This window comes from Raphanus sativus, chromosome 7, assembly GCF_000801105.2.
Source record: "Raphanus sativus cultivar WK10039 chromosome 7, ASM80110v3, whole genome shotgun sequence".
Taxonomy (NCBI): Eukaryota; Viridiplantae; Streptophyta; class Magnoliopsida; order Brassicales; family Brassicaceae; genus Raphanus; species Raphanus sativus.
Window position 1 is genome coordinate 3,367,313 of NC_079517.1, and position 21,756 is coordinate 3,389,068.

The 21,756-nt window shown below is 35.6% G+C and overlaps 4 protein-coding genes across 5 annotated transcripts; 1 reads left to right on the forward strand and 3 right to left on the reverse strand.

Annotated features, from left to right (window-relative positions):
- Positions 1-214: 214 nt before the first annotated feature.
- On the reverse strand, positions 215-2,936 carry LOC108816847 (ethylene-responsive transcription factor ERF113). The gene is made up of 2 exons (XM_018589405.2): positions 2,353-2,936; positions 215-950 (listed from the first exon to the last, which is right to left on the reverse strand). Exons 1-2 carry the CDS (start codon positions 2,513-2,515, stop codon positions 409-411), a joined length of 705 nt encoding a protein of 234 aa, XP_018444907.1. The 5' UTR covers positions 2,516-2,936; the 3' UTR covers positions 215-408.
- A 3,548-nt stretch (positions 2,937-6,484) lies between these two features.
- Positions 6,485-10,623, reverse strand: LOC108817397 (4-substituted benzoates-glutamate ligase GH3.12). Of its 2 annotated transcripts, none has more exons than XM_018590067.2 (5): positions 10,486-10,623; positions 8,505-8,797; positions 8,316-8,417; positions 7,299-8,077; positions 6,485-7,204 (listed from the first exon to the last, which is right to left on the reverse strand). In XM_018590067.2, exons 2-5 carry the CDS (start codon positions 8,783-8,785, stop codon positions 6,657-6,659), a joined length of 1,710 nt encoding a protein of 569 aa, XP_018445569.1. In that variant the 5' UTR covers positions 8,786-8,797; positions 10,486-10,623; the 3' UTR covers positions 6,485-6,656. The 2 variants fall into 2 exon arrangements, with proteins under 2 accessions (XP_018445569.1, XP_018445570.1); XM_018590068.2 differs by having other exon boundaries at positions 10,468-10,522.
- A 906-nt stretch (positions 10,624-11,529) lies between these two features.
- LOC108817398 (uncharacterized) lies at positions 11,530-13,320 on the reverse strand. Its single transcript, XM_018590070.2, has 2 exons — positions 12,911-13,320; positions 11,530-12,450 (listed from the first exon to the last, which is right to left on the reverse strand). The coding sequence occupies exons 1-2, from the start codon at positions 13,262-13,264 to the stop codon at positions 11,653-11,655; spliced, it is 1,152 nt and encodes a 383-aa protein (XP_018445572.1). The 5' UTR covers positions 13,265-13,320; the 3' UTR covers positions 11,530-11,652.
- A 2,641-nt stretch (positions 13,321-15,961) lies between these two features.
- Positions 15,962-21,666, forward strand: LOC108817780 (ADP-ribosylation factor GTPase-activating protein AGD3). The gene is made up of 18 exons (XM_018590571.2): positions 15,962-16,497; positions 17,027-17,103; positions 17,200-17,300; positions 17,596-17,666; positions 17,870-17,932; positions 18,015-18,059; positions 18,192-18,257; positions 18,344-18,391; positions 18,497-18,592; positions 18,673-18,714; positions 18,828-19,043; positions 19,121-19,252; positions 19,330-19,554; positions 19,645-20,052; positions 20,202-20,347; positions 20,441-20,525; positions 20,604-21,082; positions 21,164-21,666. The coding sequence occupies exons 1-18, from the start codon at positions 16,453-16,455 to the stop codon at positions 21,297-21,299; spliced, it is 2,481 nt and encodes an 826-aa protein (XP_018446073.1). The 5' UTR covers positions 15,962-16,452; the 3' UTR covers positions 21,300-21,666.
- The last annotated feature ends 90 nt before the right edge of the window (positions 21,667-21,756 follow it).

Sequence of the window (21,756 nt, forward strand, 5' to 3'; positions counted from 1 at the left end):
ATGTATCAATAGATGCGTGCACACAAGGAGACACATGAATTTGTAAAGATAAGGCTCACACTTACAGTTGAGCACGTTTATTTTGTTCTTAAAATGATTAGTGATTGCGATATTCGTAGTGATCATCTGTGATTTGTTTGAGCACTCTTAAAACCTAAAAGAAATTGTTTGGCCATATCAACTCTTGCATATCTAACTTCTCGCAAGATAGTAATCCATGAAAAATATATTTTATATAGATGTAACAGGTAAGATAAAGACGAGATGTTACACATATCTCTCGTTCATTAGAATTTCCGGTGCCCGTTAGCAAATAGCAAACAAAGGTTACGAAAATAAAAACCGAAACGAGAACATGGTAATGATTTGTAATTTATGAGACTAATTTGACCAACAACGATAATAAGATTATTCTCTTGGGTAGTTATAATAGTGGTAACTGTAGTTACTCTCCTCTTCACCCTGCTGGTGCTGTTGTTGCTGCTGTTGTGAGGTTAACGAGGAAAAAGATGAAGAAGGCGTTGAGAGAGGCTGTTGCTGCGGACTTAAAAGACTTGACGTATAGTACGATAAGTCAACGTCATTGTTACTCGTAAGCAACTGAGCGTATTGAAGTATGTCCTGGTTATAGTTCGTTGGCCACATAGTAGTAGGAGGAGGAGGAGGTGAGTTCATTAATTCACTACCTTCTCTTGGGGAATGGTCAGTGCCTGATTGAGATGCGAAATATGTTGTGGTTGAGGGGGCTTGGACGTGTTGTGGGAAGTTTAGCTTAGCCTTGGTGCCTTTGAATTTGAGGGCGGCTCGGTCGTAGGCCAAAGCGGCTTCCTCTGCTGTCTCAAAAGTCCCGAGCCAGACACGGGCTGCTTTCTTTGGGTCACGGATCTCGGCCGCCCATTTTCCCCATGGTCGCTGCCTGACCCCTCTATAGTGCTTTCTTCTTGGTTGATCTTGAAGAATATGTCACAAACAAAAAAATATTTCATGTAACACAAAGAAACCAAAAGAATGTATTCTACTTGAATGAGAAGATGCTACGTATGAATTCATTTACTTATGGCAAGGGAAAAATAAGAGAAGATGACTTCAAATGTTTATTACCTGAAAGGAACAAAAAAAAATGATGGTATGCTCTAATTAAGGAAAGATGGTGCATAAAATACTATAATTGGATGCATCCACCATGTAGATTATGGAACTTTGCACAATATATACTATATACTTTTCTTCTCACAAAATTACATTACATTTTAAATGTTTTTAATTTGGATGGGAAATATATATATAGAGGCCCTAATTTGTTATCAACTTGAAATTTAAATATATATAAGGGTCATATATTATAACTGACTCAACTTGAAATTTAAATATATAGCAGGGTTATATATATGCTTAATGACTAGATATATTCGAGTGGACCGAAGTCAAAGCTTGAATCGTCTGTCTTAGTTATATATTTAACCATCTTCAAGATGGAACTCAATCAACAGATTCAATCCAGCTAGATATACCCATAAAACTATTTCATTACTTTCTCAGTTAGAAACCAGCAAAATACTCTTCTCACATCTTATCACTAATAAATGTCAGTCAACTGAATTTCGCTCTAGAAAGAAAACACGGTTTTATTTGTTTCTATGTATGATTACTGTCAGTTGTATTTCTGTGCATACAGGATGACACATGTAAACGTAACTCAGCAATCAAAGAAGAAAATGTGATGTTGTGACAACCCACTCAATAAAAGTATAAACTAAAGACTTCAACTTTTTGATTACTACTTCTGAATATGACATATTTCGCTTTTTAACGCACCTGAAAAACAAGTTAGTCATGTTGGAATACTTCAAAATATTGATAAAACGACACGCATAAAGTTGATAAGAACAATCGAAGACAATTAGTTTGAAATGAACAAAGGAACGTGCGTGGTCAAAAATACTCGTAACGAGTTAGGTAAGAAGCCATATGTAGACTATATGTTTAACGAGTTAAAACCTGCAATAATAAAATATTGCCTAACTTGTACTTTGAATAGAAACAACATCTAGATGTATTAAAGAATAGACACGTAGTGGTAATCTGATCGGTGATTCAATCGAGACGGAGGGAAAGTTCTTTACGTAAATTAAATGACATATGAAGTGAACTTAAACCTAACCTATATATATACAAAGTCTTTTTTTCCTCCTAATTCAGTTATTAAGATAATTGAAAGTGTTATTAATAGCAAGTCTCTAGTTACTTAACGTATCATTGACAATATCAGCTAGCTAAAACAATTAAGCTGTTAATTACTAGGGACATACGGTGAAGATAATTATGGTACTTAAATATGGAACAAGGTACTACCTTGGTCTTGTTGTAGTTGATCCGGCTTATCAAGCTCTTGTTTGACCGGTGGGTCTGACCTTTCTTGTCCGTCGGTTGCCGGATACTCGATGGCACGGCTGAGAGATGAGATCATGGCGGTGACATCAGACTCATTCCAAGACGGATTCTCCGCCGCCGACATTTCCGGTGGAACCGGTTCCTTACCATACCTCCTATCCAGTTTTACAACAAGCTATGTGTTCACACACACACACACACCGGGAAAGAACAGCACAGCACCTATATGTGAGTGTAAGGAATGATTAGAGCATGGAGCTTGCCTTAGTGATGAGGAAGTTGGGAGGAAAAATAAGGGTTTTCTTTAGCCTAGGCTGATGTTATGAGGAAAGTAGAGTTGAAAAAGGGTTTATATATAGAAGGATTTACAAGAAAATATGATATTATGTTATAGCTATATGATGATAATAAGTAAAAACTTTGGAACGGTGCGGGGTGGGACCATTCGTTGAGTTCATAGTTCTCTTTTCTCTTTTTTATTTTTGCGATCCATATCTTGTGATCTTACTTCGCATGTTTTTGCAGCAGTGTCACGCACAATTAGAAATGAGTGCGGATACTAGTTGGTATTAATAGATAAAAGTTATACGATTAATGGATCTAAGAATTATGAAAGCTTTAACATGTTATAATTTTTTTCATAAAATATAAAAGATAAATTTTAGTACTAATTCACAAAAAAAAAACGAATTAGTAGTATCCATCCAAGAGAGAACGAACGTGCTTCTGTAGAATGTTTACCACTTTTTTTATAGGGAAAATTGCCAATAGAGAACAAAAAAACAAAGGTGTTGTTCCCTAGGTATAAATCCATCATATAGTTGTCCTAATGGTATAAATCTTTTCATAATCCCAAAATTAACCTTTCATTAATTGATTTAAAAAGTATATAAAAAGAGATTAATTAAATCCTAAATTAATTATAATGAAAAAGGTATTAAAAAAGCTTTTAGTAAGCAAAAAATAAAATAAAAAATAACATGAATAAAACTGTGAAAAAGTTTTAATATTTTTATAAAGTTTACAAAGTTTAATTTTATTAAAATTTTATTAAAATTTTTATTAAAAATTTGGATAAAATTAAATAAATTTACAAATGTTTTAAACTTTTTATAAAAATTAAACTTTGTAAAATATTTTTTATAATGTTTAATTTTTTTTTTGTAAAGTTTTATTTTTATTTTTATAAAGTTTACAAATTTTATTTTATTAAATTTTTATCAAAAACGTTTTAAACTTTTTATAAAAATAAAAAATTTGTAAAACGTTTTTAATAAATTTTATTTAATGTTTTTATTAAAATTATTTTGTAAATTATTTTTATATTATAAAGTTTACGAATTTTATTTTTATTAAAAAAATTTTAAAAAGTTTTATTTTTGTTTTACCTTTTAAAAACATTTAAACAAAATCTCATGTTTTAACTGAACTCCAAATCGGCTAAGCTATCTTTTTCCATATCAAAATTTTCCACAACCATTCTTTTTAAATCCTCTAAGGTAGAATTTGATTTCAATAAATGTAGTAGCCCCTTTGTCATCAGCAGCAAAAACTCATCCAGTAGTTGCACCTAAATTCCAAACACTACATGTGGTATAGATATGCATCATAGAGAAGAAGAGTTTGTGAAAAAAATCAAAAGAAAAGCTATGGAGAAACCATAGATTGATGAAGAAGAAAAATGAGAATCGTTTTTTTTACAAGTAAAATCGAAAATAACACGTTTTAGGAAGTTAGAATATTTTTAGGAGATTTTTAGAATATTTCCTTAACTGAAATTTTCATTAATTTTCGCAAATATCAGGTAATCTTATCCGTAGAAGGCGCCTTCTAAAAGTTTAGAACATTGACAAAAATCCAGAACACGCTTTCTACTTTTAGTAGACGGAAGAGTAAATTTTAGAAAACACATTCCGCAAAATTTAGAATACTTAATAAAAGTAGAAGATGCTTCCAGACGAAAAGTAGATAGCTTTAGGATTAGTAGAATGCACATTCCACATTTTTAGAAAATTAGTAAATAGTAGAATGTACGTTCTAAAAATAGTAGATGAACGTGTTTATTTTAGAAATCGCTTTCTACTATACCATTTTCCGTAGAATGCACATTCTACCTTTAGTAGAACGTATTTTCAAATTTTTATTTATCAACTTTTTGAAAGAAAAAAAATACCAGCGTGTGTATATATGTGTTTTATTAATTGTTTATATTTTTAATATTTTTTTTGATTCAGAAAAGTATTTATTTTATTAGTTTTCAGAAATACAAAGGGTAAAAAGGAGAAAAATATGACAAAAAATGATTTATACCAAAGGGACAACACCCTTGTTTTTTTGTTCTCTATTGGCAATTTTTCCTTTTTTATATTGATTTTTATATGGGAAATTTGGAAAAAAAGAACTAATAATCTAAGACTTTGTCCCCTTAGTACAAAACCAAAAATTGTCACTTTTGGACCTACACTACCCTTCAATGTTATAAAAATTCATATCAATTAATTTACAATGTAAAAAAATTAAGAAAAATATTAAACATGAAGTACTCAAGCATGTGCATATATGAAAAATATTATTTCATTCAAAAAATATTTGGAATGGTATGTTGAAAAATTAGGTAAATGTGGTAATTTATTAGATCTACCATCTACGGCGTTTCAGAATATGCAATCTACTTAAAACATAGTGATCTATACAATGTAGACGGTGAATTCCACCAAATTACTTAGGATCTATCATTACAGTATATATAATCTACCAAATAACTTAGGATCTATCATTGTAGTATATACAATCTAAATCTCGTCTACGTTCTACATTTCCGATAGATCATAAGAGCTAATAAATGTTCCTCCATCTTCTTTTCCCGAATATGCATTCTACTGGCTTCTCTTTTATCTACAATATTAGTATTTCCTATCTACCGTCTCATCTCTATTCTACCGATTGTAGAATGTAAGTTCTACTGGATTTAAAAACAAAATCCGAAAATTTTGGAACTAACTGTCACGAAATATTCTCAAAATCTTTTTATTCTTTTTTATTTCCTTTTTTAAAATAAAGTTCCGTAAATTTTAGTTCTTCGTTGCCAACCAACGATTAAATCTTTTTTATTTCCTTCTTTTAAATCTTCTTCCCTTAAATTGTAGTTTCCTTGTTGCCAACCACGATTTGGAGTTGGCTTACGGCCCTACTGTATTTAACTTTGTAATCATCTCCTTAACCTCAATTGTTTCAAGTAGTGCAGTGGTTTATGTTGTAGTTATACATTTCAAGGTGAAGTGTTCGATTCAGTGTTGCCCATATTTATTAAAATATTTTTTTCGCAAATTACACAGCTTGTGGGACGATTCAAAAATCCTCAAGAGAATAGGGACAATTATGCAATTACGAGGGGTCTGGATTAACCAATCAAAAGTTTGGGTCTGATACAAGAGGACATTTTCTGCCAAGTTCAAAGTTTGGGAGCGATTTGTAAACACCCAGAAGTTGAGGGACCTGTTTTGTAAACTTCTGGGAAATCACCATTGGAATTGTTCGATCTTCTTCTCGCCGGATCCGGAGCACGACGACGACGGAGCTCGACTCTGAAAAAGACGACTAAGCTGAACATGACGAAGACGAGGGAGTTAAGCACTGCGGGGAGGAGATGACTTGGACCAGAGATAGGACATCGACAAGTTTGGAATGGTGGTCACGTACGCCTCTTTTGCTTTAAACAAATGAAAAATATTAAAATTATTTTTAAATTAGTTTGGTTTTTAGGTAAAAAAATTAATTATATAATTAGAAGGCTAAATTGGAATTAACATTAATATTTATTCTAAGTGGACAAAAATCTCAAAAATGATTCTAAGGAGACAATAGCATAGTTTAATCGTTCTTTTTTCCCAAATTTCCCTTTTTATATCAAGTTGCAAAAACAAAAAACAAAAAGAAAATAGCCCAGGTTGATGCATGTCATTTTGTTGGGCTTTTCTAAAGAAGTAGAGAGCTTCGGCTTCCTTTCATATCAAACATCTTTAGGCTTTTTTGTTGGGCTTTTATAAGCCGATTACTATATATCCGTTGCTCTGTTTTCCCGAGCAAAAAAGAAGACTTGTAAACTGTCAATGTTTACATTATTGTGTTCCACATTATACAGATTAATTTCAAATAAGACCTTAATCAAAATATTTTTTAAAAAAGTACTACACAGCACATGCACATGTATGTTTATTGGCTGCTATCAAGTCACTTGGACTTATCAATCCAAAGAAATAACAATTTCAAGTACTAAAGAATTTGGCAGCCACACGATCCTCCATGAACTCTAAGGCCTTTCCTGATTTAATGCATCTAGGAGTCTTGTATTGACCAATGGAAGCACCTTGGTTGATAAAAAAGTCCATGAGAGCATCAAACGTCCCTTGACGCACCACTCTTATCTCCAAAGGCCCAACCGATCCATCTTTGAACCTACATCTCTTGTAAACATTGTCAAGCGAATCCTCCATCACTGAACAACACTTGGAGAACACCTCCTCGTTGAGTTCCAAATGATTGTTCCCCTCTTTGGCCTTTGCTTCCACGTAAAGCACGTAATGACCAGGAAATGTCGAGGTGTCAGCATAGCTGGTGAAGTCTACAAGAACGAGATCCGATGAGTCGAGAACGAGCTTGGCTTGACTCACTGCCTTGAACAAATCTTCTTCGTTGGTTTTGTCGGAATCGATGCTTAGGACCACGTTCTCTCTTCTTACAAACCTAAACTGAGGTGCGTTGTTGTAGAAACCAGTCACCAAGAGAACATCTCCCACTCTCATCCTATACAATCCTGTAATTTAAAAAAAAACATAAAGTTAGTTAAACCATGTAAGAAAAAAAGATTTAAATATATTTTTTAAGTCATTATGGTTTTTAAAACTCACCGGCGAAGTTTGTGACGACAGGTTCGTAAGTACACCCAACTTTCACTTCATGAAGGTCGACCACGTCACGCTTGTCTCCATCCATCGTTATGAACTCAAAGTAAGACATGTTAGGCATGAAAGCGTAAGAAACATCTTCAGGTTTGCAGAGAGGATCAACATTGACCCCAAACGTAGTCTCGGAAGAGCCATAAGTCGTAGAAACGAGAGGCAAGTCGCTGCAATAGTAGTTCAACGTGGGGACATACTGTCCCATTGAGCCCGTAACAACGGTTTCAATATACTTAGTGTTTGGCCAGATTCTTGTGACTATACCTTTCCATGAACTCTGGTTGCATATCGTCTCAATCGTGTCTGCCAAGTCAGGACGTGGCCCACCAAGGACCAAAGACACTGAACTACGACAACCGTGGTCGGTGATCCACTCGCTGAGACGGCCTGTTCGGATGTTTGAACACAACTCTTCCCAGTAAGTTTCGAGGAACTTGATTGCTCGGACCATGACCGAGGCGAAGATGGAACCCATTCTCACAACCTCGTCGCGTTGGAGCAAGCCGCATAGCAGATGGCAGTAGAGACTTTGTGTGTTGTTAGAACATAAGATGACTTCGTCAGGGCTTGTGTAGGAGTAGTACCAGTTAGATGGACGGTTCTTGAAATAGTCGCTCTTGAAGTAGCTGCTGGTTGCGACTCGAGCGGGTAAGCCAGAAGGAGTCGGGGCTTCTTGTTTAGTGAAGAGAAACATCATCCCTTTTCCTTGTTCCAAGCCTTTCACATGCCTAAACACAACAGAGACATAGAGATTTCTTCATCATTATGGGTCTTGATCATAGATTGATAAAGTTTCTTTTAAAGTTTGAACATAAATTAAATGTAAAAATTTGAATGGTAGAATATTTATTGAAAAAACAGAAAACAAATAAATTTCAATATGTGAAAAATTCAAAAACACCAATTTTAAATATAAAAAATAGTATTTGACTCTTTTTTGTAAATTAAAAATAGTATTTGACTTACTTGGTTATGATATGCATACGAAGATCGTATGCGAATGTTAAATTGTCCAAGTACTTGTGGTTCCATGGCATCATCTTTTGTGCTCCTCCCGAAGTTCCCGAACTACAAAATACAATTCAAGAATTTAGATTTTATATACACGAAATAAAATAATTAATCAGTAGAGAGAGTTTCTTCTTTCTTGTGTACCTTAGCAAGAAACCGGTAATAGGGCGGGCTGATATGACATCTGATGACTCCCCGTTAACGACACGATCGATATAAGGCTTAATATCTTCATAGGTCACGACCGGTACGTTCTTCTTGAAGAGCTCTTTATCAAACCTATCCATAAAACGCTGGAGGTACTCTGTTTCTAGGTTAGGTGTGATTATCACCTCCAGCACATTGTCTTGTGTCTCCTTCACGTTTAACGTTAAATCCTCCAGCTTCGCCTCCCATGTTTCGTCGTTGTTGGAGATTGGCTTCATTTTTGATTCTCCCTAATTGATATGAAGATAGAGAGTGAATATTTTTCTTCTTAGGTATGATTCTTTGTTGATGGTATGATAGAGAGTGAATACTTCAAGTCATATATATAGCAAATCGACTTGGAAGTTTCGGGTCATTGTTTAGATGATTAACTATAGAAAAGTCGTAAGTGAGAAGCACAACTTGATCGGTATGTTTAATTGATTTTGTCGAAGAAAATATATATAGTTGAAGTTACATGGAAAATACAGTTTATAGCTAATTCGTGGGAGTGTTCTAAATACAATTATCTAGACTTAGAGCATCTCCAAAAGGACTCTCTATTTTAGAGTTTTCAAAACTCTAAATTTGAAGTTTCAAAGTGTTTTTTTCTAAAAGCAAAACTTCAAATCTAACTTCAAAATTATTTATATTTTACATTATGGTCCATATATTTGTTATAAATAATATAAATTCATAAAAAAATTAAATAACCAGCACATATATAAAAATATCACATTGATATTAACTAATAAAATCTTACAGTAAATATATAAATTATAAATATAAATATATAACTAAATATTAAACTACAAGAAAAAAAAATATTTTGAAACTTACAAAACTTCATATTTGAAGTTTAAAGATGTTTTTAAACTTCATATTTGAAGTCTAAAGATATATTTAAACCTTAAAACTTCTTATTTTAAGGTTTTTATTTAGTTTTATGTGTAAAACTTAAATTTATAAAAAAATATGGAATATTATGAGATATGAATTTTTTTAAAAGATTAAAATGATAAACAACAAAATATCTAAGAATCATAAAATGTAGTATTTAATTGTAAGGACCAAAATGCAAATAAAAAGTGAAATTTCAAATTTGAAGTTTTGAGTAGTGACACTCTATATTTAAAGTTTCACTACTAAAAACTTCAAATTTGAAGTTTTGAAGTTTACTTTTAGAGAACAAAAAACTTTAAATTTGAAGTTATACGGTGTCTTTTGGAGATGTTCTTGATAATGTGCAGTGGCTAACGTTGACGATATGAATCTTAGGCATCCGAGAATTAGTGTAAAACGTTGGTTAACTAACTAATTCATGGAAAATACAATTTAACTAGTTCAGGGATTCCCACTGGTAGGTTATAGGTGTTTCACATTTGTTTTTCTTTGGGCCATATACATATGTTTAGTTGATAATTTTTTCAAATCCATAAATTTTGTTTTTCTCTCTTTATGTGTTTTAGTTAGACATATCCACGCTTGTGAAATTTCGTAAGTGTCTATTTATTTGTTTAAAATAATTTTAGAGAAGTTTTAGTATTAGGCATTTACTATGTCGCCACCAAGTATTCAACCGTCAACATTCTGCGACTATTGGGATAAAATATAAGGAAATTCGACAAGAAATTTCTTTATGCATTGTTCTTTGAAACTTCTGTTCAATAAAATTATATTCATACACAAAGACCCCATTGATAGTTCACTTTAAATATTTTCTTTTTGTTGGTCAACCAATATAAAACTATTTAGCTGGGACTCGTGTGAGTCGCGACGAAGATCTAGAAATTACAAACGAAGTTTCAATACAAGAATATTCAATCGGAAACCTTGTTGTTTCTGTGATAAGCATAGTTTGAATTTTTTATTTTGTTGAAACAAGAAGTAAAGATAATCAGAAAAAGGAAGCGAAACTTACGCAGGACTGTAAACTCACCTGGAGTAGACTATTCTCTCCTCTTCACGTCGATTTACACACAGTGGAACAGAAAATTGTGAAAATGTATTAAATCAAAAGAAAGGTAAAAAAAATAAATATCAAGAAACACAGTAGCACAGTACGATACAGTAGTATTCTATGGTTCTCATGATACCTCCAATCGTAGTCTTATCCAGCCTAACGGTACTATGTCTTTTTCGTTTAAACTAAAAACGAAACAATGTTTAATTATCTTAAACTGTACTAATGGTCTTTAGCCCAAGAGAGAAAAACAGATAAATTAATTATTGTCTTTTTCTCCTAATATATTTTAAATTCACGACTATGACATTTGATTTTCCGTTCCACTAACTCTATTCCATTTTTCTTAAATTTTTAAATTTTATTTTATTTTTGTTCTATCAAAACAAAACGTCCTTTTACATGTTGAAAATTTACTCTTATAATACATCAATGAAGATATAAGAGTATTATAAAATACTAATATTGTTGTTTATGTATTAATTATTTTCTATATATCTTTTAAATTTAATACCAAATGATTCAGAAACTATGTTTGATCATTTTCTCAATATATAATAGATCTGCCAGAACTCAAAACATTTAACAGAAATGATTTTGACCTTCCAACTCAAACCTTAAAATAGTGGACTTTATCAAGTAGGGACGTAGAGGGCTATTACTCAGAAACACTCTGGAAAAAGAAAACCAACTTCCAAGTAAATTTCAGCGTTGAAAGTCATTACTTAATTAGCAACAAGATTTTGGATAACCATTTCTTAACGACTTTCCGTTTAAGTCTGGTGTTGACTTGGGTCAGGTAAGACTTCTCCATCTTCTACTATAAGTCTCAAACTTAGTTTAATATACACAACCTGAACAAAGTCACCAGACTTGAGTACCGAATGAAGACTGCTTTGTTAAAACCTTTTTAATCGGATATTTAAGCAAAATCTCTGAAGCAATGAGATGGAACCCATGATTTGGTTCATCAGCAGAGTCTAAGATTAGAACTTGTTGAATTGAATCGAAAGAAACAAATAAGAAAATGACTTTTTTTTTAGAAAGAAAGGTAGCATAATAGCCAGTCCCAAAGGTAAACGGATTTGAGATTTTTTCTTACATAGTCTGCTAGAAGACTCCAACCCAAACCAAACCGAAAGATTAGACATCTGTTTCATCTACACTTTGCTTGGCACGATATTGACGACCGCTCCTCTGTAAACTGTTGCAGTTCTCTGACTGTCCTATTTCAGTATCACCATCTTCTGTTTCACTTGGTATATCGTCTTTTGACACCTGACCAGCTGCAACAGGCTTCGTCTCACTACAGTTGCTACCGCCTTCTTCTCTTACGTCCTTGGTCTTCTTCTGTGGAACAAACGAGACTTTCTTGAAGGATTCTGACTCAGAACTTTCTAATCCTTCCGCATCCTTGGGAATGTCCGTGTACTCGTCTTGTGTGTGGGACTTGTCATTCGATTCCGAAGATGGGTCAAAGCTGTAACAGGTGTATTTGGAAGGATTAATCAAGTAATCCGGTACCTGAGCACCACTTCTACCCTGAGGCAATACGTTTTTTAAGGAGGCAGAAACTGAGCAATTATCTTCAGGCTTCTTTGATGTTTCTTCAGATACAACATCAAACCTGACTCGCTTACTTGTTTTCGCTTCTGAATCTGAACAACTCTCCTTCCTTTTGAGAATAGGTTTTGGTTGCACGGATTTAGATGATTCTTCTGCGTGTGGTGCTGGCACTCTACTCTTTGAGGGGATATCGCCATCAGAAGGGCTAAACTTGTTGTTAGCCTCGAGTTCATCTTCCCTGAGCCTAATTTTAGCAGCAACATGGTTAGCACGAGGGTCACGAATCCGCACACCACGCGGTTTGGAAACGGCAGACAAGCCTTCACCACCATCCTCTTTACCTAGTGCGACTTTATCAAACTCATCTTCTTCTTCCTGCATCATGAAGCCAAAACATTTCAAGCCGTGAGGAATGGTTTTATTGACGAAACAAATCATTGCAATTCAAAAAAAAAAAAAAACAAAAGGCAATGAAACAATGCTCCAGAATCAAAGAAAGCGAGATGTTCTCCTAATAAGCTTCCTAAGACTATGAAACTTTCAAGAAACTTCTAATTAGAAACTGAGAAGAACCTTTTAACTTGCGAAAGAGCTAGATAATTTAAGCTAACCTTCCTCCTAACCCTACGCTCTCATGGAGATTAAGTTTAAACTATATCTTCTAGTTCTTTCTAGTGTGAACAGAGGTTCAAATTAAGATAATTGTTTTGAAGAATCACATACTACAAAACGCAACGGTCTTCCAGGCTTATGAACAAAGGTTCATATCAAGATCATTGTGTTCCCTAACTTAGCTAAGCTACTACGAGCACAAGGCAAACAGAAATTACAATACCTCATCATCAAGAGTAGGGTCAAGGCCCATGGATGCTCTGATGCTCCAATCATCATCATCATCAAAATCCTCGTTACCACCTTCCTCTCCCTCCTTCCCAGCAGCAGAGCTAGAGACCCTCTGCTGTCTCAGAATCTCGTCGAAGGACGACGCACAAGGCGTCTCTTCCCTATCATACGAATCTCGCTTCCACTCCCGCTTCTCCACTTCTGTGCCGGAGAGAGACCACACCGAGCCCGATTTCGTTTGTAGCGGCGGCGTAGAAGACGTAGTAGAAGAAGACAACGTGGAGCGAGAGAAGGCGAGAGATCCGAAGATCCTCTCGACGCGAGACTGGAAGTCTTCGTCGGCCATCACAGAATCGATTTGGGGCGAAGAAAGTAAACCGCCTTGAGCGTGATGATCCGAAGATCCCCTTTTGAACTTCTAAATGGGCTTTTTATTTTACTCTTAGGCCCATTAGAGGCCTAGTTGAGCTTTCAAGTCTTTTTTTTTTTTGGATATCCTCGGAAGGAATATTTTTGGGTTTGTAATAAACGAAGATAAAAACAAAAAGATTTTACGACCCGTGGGCCTGTTTGAAGTCTGATGAAATGAAAGGGGGACAGCTAAAAAGGAAAAAGAGATCACATAGTAGTACTAGTATTAGATTAGTAGGTCGGAAATGATATGAGAGAGAAAGAAACATACGATGTATATGATATGATGCGAGAATCTGACTAGAAAGACCAGAATCAGATTAGAGTAGATTAGGCCAAGTAGAAAAATATTAACAAGGTGGTTACTTTCATGATGATAATGTTGACCAAAAAAGGAATGATGTTTGTTATATACTTACCTAAGATTGAATACATGAATACGATGGAAGAAACTTTCATTTAAGGATAAACGAATACCGATTGGTTTGAAAATTAGATTGATTGATTGGGAACTATGTTTAAGACGATCTTTGCCTAAAAGGTGTTTATGATCGGTAATGATTTAACAATTTTCTAGCAGCTGTACAAGAAGAGATCATAGATTATAATAAAAAGGGAAAATTCCTTAAAAATACACAGACTGAATTTCTTTTGCTGAAAAAATACACGAACTTTTTTGGCTTCCCAAAAAATACACAAACTAATTTTGATTGTCCATAAAATACACAAACTTTTGAATTTTGAAGGTTTCACACCTCGATTTTAACGGTGTAAACAGTGACTAACAGAATAGTAAGACGCCGTTAGACGCCGTTAACTCTGATTAAAAAGTTCATGTATTTTATGGACAACCAAAATTAGTTCGTGTATTTTTGGGAAGCCTAAAAAGTTCGTGTATTTTTCAGCAAAGGAAATTTAGTATGTGTATTTTTAAGGAATTTTCAAATGGAGTTTGGATATTTCATATACTATTCAGAGGCTGAATATCTGGACCCAATACATATCCAAAATTTTATATTTGTAAACTTTCGGTTTGGTTTTGGACCAGATATTTTCGGATCAGTTTCGATCCAAGTTTTTGAATCCGGCTAAAATATCTAGACCTAATCTTGACATTTTAGCCGGATTCAAAAACTTGGATTGGAACTGACCCGAAAATATTCGGTCCAAAACCAAACCGAAAGTTTACAAATATTTGTTGGGTCCAAAACTCTTCTATTTGAAAGAATTGAAACCAAAAAGAACTGATCCGAATAGACTTGAGCCTAATAAAATCGACACGAATAGATTCAATCCAACAAGATCTTTCTGCTAACAATTTTGTTATTATTTTTGCAATATTTTTAGTTTTGTTTTTGTAACAAAAACATTTTTAATTAATATGAAACTTTCAATGTAAAATTTAGAGTTGTTTGTGAATTTTTAGATATATATGATAGATTTCAACTAAATTGGACTCAACAAATATTTGTAAACTTTTGGTTTGGTTTTGGAAAGAATATTTTTGGGTCAGTTCCGATTCAAGTTTTTGAATCCGGCTAAAATGTCTAGCTGGATTCAAAAACTTGAATCAGAACTGATCCGGAAATATTCGGTCCAAAATCAAACCGAAAGTTTACAAATATAAAATTTCGGACCTGTATCATGTGATAGAGAATGTGTTTTTTTCAGGTCTTTGGGTCGGGTTTGGGCCGTTTTTTTCCGGATCTGGATTTTTCAGATCGAAAATATCTGGTCCAAAACCAAACCGAAAGTTTACAAATATAAAATTTTGGATATGTATTGGGTCCAGATATTCAGCCTCTGAATAGTATATGAAATATCCAAACTCCATTTGAAAAATTCCTTAAAAATACACATACTAAATTTCCTTTGCTGAAAAAATACACGAACTTTTTAGGCTTCCCGAAAAATACACGAACTAATTTTGGTTGTCCATAAAATACATGAACTTTTTAATCAGAGTTAACGGCGTCTAACGGCGTCTTACTATTCTGTTAGTCACTGTTTACACCGTTAAAATTGAGGTGTGAAATCTTCAAAATTCAAAAGTTTGTGTATTTTATGGACAATCAAAATTAGTTTGTGTATTTTTTGGGAAGCCAAAAAAGTTCGTGTATTTTTTCAGCAAAAGAAATTCAGTCTGTGTATTTTTAAGGAATTTTCCCTAATAAAAACAATGTGAATTTGAATCTCATAGTCGACTGTAAAGTCTGCCAACAACGAAAAAGTAAAAGATGTTGGGGGGTGTCCATTTTTTTTTCCAAATTAACTCCCTTTTCTTTTTGCTTTACCATTTTTTCCCACCATATAATAAGAGTTTTATTTATATTTTTAATAGAAATAAAAAATATCTTTAATTATTTATACCCCACGGACCACTCTGTCGTCTCTCCGGAACAAAAGGTAATGGAGAAGCAACCAGAGCACGGGTCCCACACCCGCCCTTAGCTATTATCATCACTCCACGGATACGTACTGCGTTCACTACACGCGCATCGTTATTTCGCTCCACAACATTACACGCGTCTTAAAAACGCGTGAGATAAGGGAGTCCTTGTTTTCTCAGATGACGACCACAGTCAGAGACAGAGTCCTCTCTCCACTCTCCCTCTTCTTTTAATTTTACAACATCGAAACGACGCCGTCTCTCACCAGCCTTCTCCATATCTCCGGCGGTAATTGTACGACACAGTTTCGCCGCTTTTTCGGTTAAAAATAAAAAATCACGAAGACGGTGAAGTTTCTTTCTTCTACTTCTTGTTTTGTCTCTCTCTCCTCTACTCCCGAGACACTTGCATCTAAAAAACACACACACACAACTGTTTTTCCTCTCTCGATTTCACTGAGAGTTTTGTCTGAGAGACAAAACCACGCTTAGCTCGAGACTTGGGAAGATCATCGGGGTTTGGTTTCTTTTTGTCAGTTCGGGAAGCTTAGGTTGGAGGGAAAGAGGATCTCTGTTTTTCTGTTTTTTTTTTTGGTCTGTACTTCGTTTATGGCGTCCTTGGGAGACATACTTGCCTTTAGCTTTTAGGTTTTTTTTTGTTTTGGTTTCTTCCGTGTGATGTGAACTGGTGTTTGGGTGGAAGAAGAAAGGGAAGTAGTAATCATTTACTCAAAATGCATTTCACCAAGCTTGATGACTCTCCCATGTTCCGCAAACAGGTTTGTTTTTCTACATATCTTGTTGGTCTCTTTCAAACGTTTGTCCTCACGTGTCGAGTCTTTTAGCGTTCGTCTCAGGTTTAGATTTTTGGTGTCATATCTGGCAAGATTTACCCTTTAAGTTGTGAAAAGATACAAACTTTAAGCCTGTAGGAGCCTCTAAGATGTGATAATGTCTCTGGAATTTTGGGTGTTTGCCGACACTTATACCCTCCCCCTAAACTACTATTATGGAACTTCACTGGAAGTTTTTACCTTGACGGCGTATTCGCCCTTTACTTTGTGTCAATAAGTGGTGTGAAATGAACCTTTGATACAGTTCGGTTCATATGCTTAGTCTCTCACTCTAATGAAGCTGCTCTGTAACACTCGTATCCTCTTAGCTTGTATTATCATGCTCACGGGTTTAGTGAGCATAAATTACAACTTAAATGGAAAGGATGTTCCTAGTGTAGCTCAAGTTCTGCTTAAAACCTCCTAGTTGTGTGCTATTCTTACTGTGTTATTTTTTTTCTTTTCTCTGAAACAGTTGCAAAGCATGGAGGAGAGTGCAGAAATATTGCGGGAAAGAAGTCTCAAGTTTTACAAAGGATGCCGGAAATACACGTATGCTCCAAAATTATATATATTTATAGGAGGATTGTACATGTCTTCTGGCTCAAACATGTCTTCTAACGTATGAGATTGTGCTTAATTTCTCAGTGAAGGGTTGGGCGAGGCTTATGATGGAGACATTGCTTTCGCCAGTGCACTTGAAACATTTGGTGGTGGCCATAATGATCCAATTAGTGTGGCTTTTGGAGGTATGAGTATGACTTCCCACTGCCTATTGCCTATCGAAACTCTCAGTAGCATATCCATACTATTTTTCAATCACTGAGAATTCATATTTTCTTGTATGAATATTGTTACTTTTTTATGCACTGACTTATAAGGCCTTAAATTGTACAAACTAAGAGTTGCTTTTCCTGCTCTTGCTCTCTGTTCTATCTTTGCTATGTTACTGGATTCACCTGACGCTGTGGAAATATCTTGAAAGTTTGAAAATAAAACTCAGTTTCACCAAAGGTGCTAATAGACCCTAACTTGCCGTGACAGGACCTGTAATGACGAAATTTACAATTGCTTTAAGGGAAATTGGGACGTATAAAGAAGTTCTTCGGTCACAGGTATGCTAGTTTTTTTTTACTGTATGCATAGTCTCTCTCTGAAGCCTCCTATGTGGTATCAACGTAGGATAGTTTTGTCTTCCTTCACTGCAAATGGCTTTTATATAGTTTGCTTCACCTTAGGACATTGTATAGATTTCCACCAAATTAGATCAAGTCTTATCAACCCTGGTATATGTTTTGATGAGTTATTTCATTGTCAGGTGGAACACATATTGAACGACAGATTGCTTCAATTTGCCAATATGGACTTGCATGAGGTTAAGGTACAAGCTTCTTGCTTTCTTCTTGGCCCCTGCTTTCCCTAGTAGTTAGTAATCCTGAGAGATCATTTTTTTTTCTCCACAGGAAGCTCGGAAGCGCTTTGACAAGGCTAGCCTTACTTATGATCAGGTATATTCCTTTGGTCAGGGTTTTTCTCTTCGTGTTCTCGTCTCTGTTGACATGGTTTCTGTTTCTAGTTTCGAAGATAACTGATATCTGTTTCAGAACAGATTAACTGATTAAGTTCTTATTGTGGTTTAGGCCCGTGAGAAGTTTCTATCGTTGAGGAAAGGTACTAAAAGTGACGTTGCTGCTGCTTTAGAACAGGTACGGGTGCATAAGTTTAGAACAAATTATTGGAATATCAAGTATTTCGTTTTTTTTTCTGTCACTAACACATTTGACACTGTCAGGAACTTCACTCTTCGAGGTCTATGTTTGAGCAAGCTCGATTCAACCTTGTAATATTCTTTTTGTTTAATCTTGGTTGTTAATTTCAAATTGATATACCCTCCTGTCACATTCATGCTACTGCTGGAGTAATCTTTTGTTTCCTTTTGTCTCAGGTGACTACCCTCTCTAATGTTGAAGCTAAGAAAAGATTTGAATTTTTGGAAGCAGTCAGCGGAACTATGGATGCACATCTTCGCTACTTCAAACAGGTAAGTAAGTTAGCTTCTTAAGAATATTAAAATAGTCTGAAAAGGGTTTGTGAAAGATCTGACTATGTGGCTGCTTTCAGGGTTACGAATTACTACATCAGATGGAACCATATATCAATCAGGTCCGTTTAATTCTATAACTCTCTTCTAAGATTATATGTGTTTTCACAGGTCAGTAATGTGTTGAGAACGCTTAGATAAACTTTTCACAGCGCAATACTTTTTTTTTTTGCAGGTGTTGACCTATGCACAACAGTCCAGAGAGAGATCAAATTATGAACAAGCAGCACTTAACGAGAAGATGCAGGAGTACAAAAGACAGGTTGATCGAGAGAGCAGGTATGGTTCAAACAGTGCTAATGGATCCCCAAATGGAGATGGTATACAAGCGATTGGTAGAAGCTCTCACAAAATGATAGATGCCGTAATGCAATCTGCAGCAAGGGGAAAGGTTTAATTTAATGTCCTTTTTACATATGAATAAGACACCTTCACAAGAATGGTATTTAACGTTTCATGGTACTTCAGGTGCAAACAATACGGCAAGGTTATCTCTCTAAACGCTCTTCAAACTTGAGAGGAGACTGGAAAAGACGGTTTTTTGTTCTTGACAGCCGAGGAATGCTGTATTATTACCGGAAACAATGTAGCAAACCATCTGTAAGTCTGTATTTTAGTGCAATGCAACATCTTGAACTAATCTTTGCACACACTGACTTAGTTGGTTTGATGTTTAGGGGTCTGGGAGCCAGCTTTCTGGACAGAGGAATAGCTCCGAGCTTGGTTCTGGACTTCTCAGTAGGTGGCTTTCTTCGAATAATCATGGTGGTGTACATGATGAGAAGTCTGTAGCTCGTCATACAGTGAACTTGCTTACCTCAACGATTAAAGTCGACGCTGATCAGTCAGACCTGAGGTTTTGCTTTAGGATCATTTCACCTTCAAAAAACTACACATTGCAGGTTTGATTCAGAGTGTGTTTGTTTGTTTGTTGCTGCCTTAGGCCTTTGATAGTTTTCACTCAGTATTTACTTAATTGTTTGTCAGTGCAGGCTGAGAGTGCACTCGATCAAATGGATTGGATAGAAAAGATCACTGGGGTGATTGCATCACTACTTAGTTCTCAGGTCCCTGGTAGTCCCATGGAAAGTGGTCACCATCGGTCTGCTAGTGAAAGCAGCTCATATGAAAGTTCTGAGTATGATCATCCTACTAGTGATGAATTTGTATGTGAGAGGAGCTTTATGGGGTACAATGAAAGGCCATCTAGAAGTTTCCAGCCGCAACGGTCCATTAGAAAGGGTGAGAAGCCCATTGATGTCCTGAGAAAAGTCTTTGGGAATGACAAATGTGCGGATTGTGGAGCTCCTGAACCAGACTGGGCTTCTTTAAACCTAGGTGTTCTTGTCTGTATTGAGTGTTCTGGTGTTCACCGCAACCTTGGTGTGCACATATCGAAGGTATAATCTAGGTTTACAAGTTCATCAGAATCTTGAAGTGACTCTTTGCTTGATGCTCATTAGCAATTCAAATTGTTAGAGCATGATCTGTCGACATATTGTTGTTAGGATAAGGATGTGATAGAATCTGAACATGGCCGTTGCTACAGGTTAGGTCACTCACTCTAGACGTGAAAGTATGGGAGCCATCTGTGATAACTTTGTTCCAAGCTCTTGGAAACAATTTTGCGAACACAGTCTGGGAGGAGCTGCTTCATTCAAGGAGCGCCTTCCATGTTGATCCAGGCTTAACAGGGTAAAAACCTCTCCGTTTATAATTGAAATGTTGTTGACCCTCCATCCAAAGCTATAAGAACATTATTCATATAGAGATAATAACTGTGCGCAGGTCTGATAAATCAAGAGTGCTTGTCACTGGAAAACCTAGTTATGCTGATATGATATCTGTCAAGGAGAAGTATATACAAGCTAAGGTCTGTAAGCTTCTTACCCTTTGGTTGCTTCCTTATATCAGAGTTTATTTAGAACATTCTTTTTGTGTCATTTCACAGTATGCTGAGAAGCTATTTGTTCGGAGATCAAGAGACTGCGATTTCCCACAATCAGTTGCACAACAAATGTGGGATGCTGTGTCTGCCAATGATAAAAAGTCTGTTTACAGGTTTATTGTCAACGGTGAAGCTGATGTGAACTCTGTGTATGACCAACCATCATCTTCCAGCTCTTCGTTGACACTTTCCAGAGTGATGTTAATACCAGAGAGGCCACCAACGCGTGAGGAAGTGCTACTCAGATTAAGAAACGAGTTGCTCGATAGAACTTCCTCAGGTTGCTCTTCAAATGTTCCACCAGAGGAAACTGGGGGTTGCTCTCTGCTCCACTGTGCTTGCGAGAAGGCAGACATTGGGATGGTGGAGCTTTTGCTGCAGTATGGTGCAAATGTAAACGCTACAGATTCAAGTGGTCAAACGCCGCTCCACTACTGTATTCTCAGAGGCAAAGCGGTAGTTGCAAGACTGCTACTCACGAGGTGACTTGGCAAAAATCTCTCAACGTATTCTCTTGGTAGATCCTATTGGTTAGTAACACAAATTGGGTGAATATTTTGCAGGGGAGCTGACCCAGAAGCCGTCAATGGAGAAGGAAAAACCGCTCTTGACACTGCTGCAGAGTCGAAATTTACTGATGCTGAAGTCCTATCTCTCCTTTCAGAAGCTGCAAATGGTTACAATCACAGACAATGCTGATAAAAAGATACAGAAAGAAGCTTTAAGGGCACAGAAGTCTTGGGAGATATGATGTTTCAATCATCATTACTTTCAGAAGAAGGGCCTCTGATTGTCCTCATCCTACACTTTGTCTCGAGCAAAGCTTAGCCCCATAGTATTTGTATTATTGATGTTTTGTGATGGATATAGGCTCTGCTTAATGGGAAGTTAATAGTGTGTCGTGTTGTGTGTATTTGATGATGTTTACGACTATAGGCATCCTCAGTTTGTCAAGTCATGCGTTGTAACGTGTAAGCAACTTGCGGCTTGTTCATCTCTTGCAGAAGTGTTAGACCATAAGTCATTCATTAGCTATATAATCTATGGTATTGGTTTTGGTTTCGAATCTCTGTCCCCTACAAGAATCGATTCGAAGCTAATAAGCATCTGAGCTGAGACATGATAACTATACAAGAACAATAGTCTTTAAGTTCAA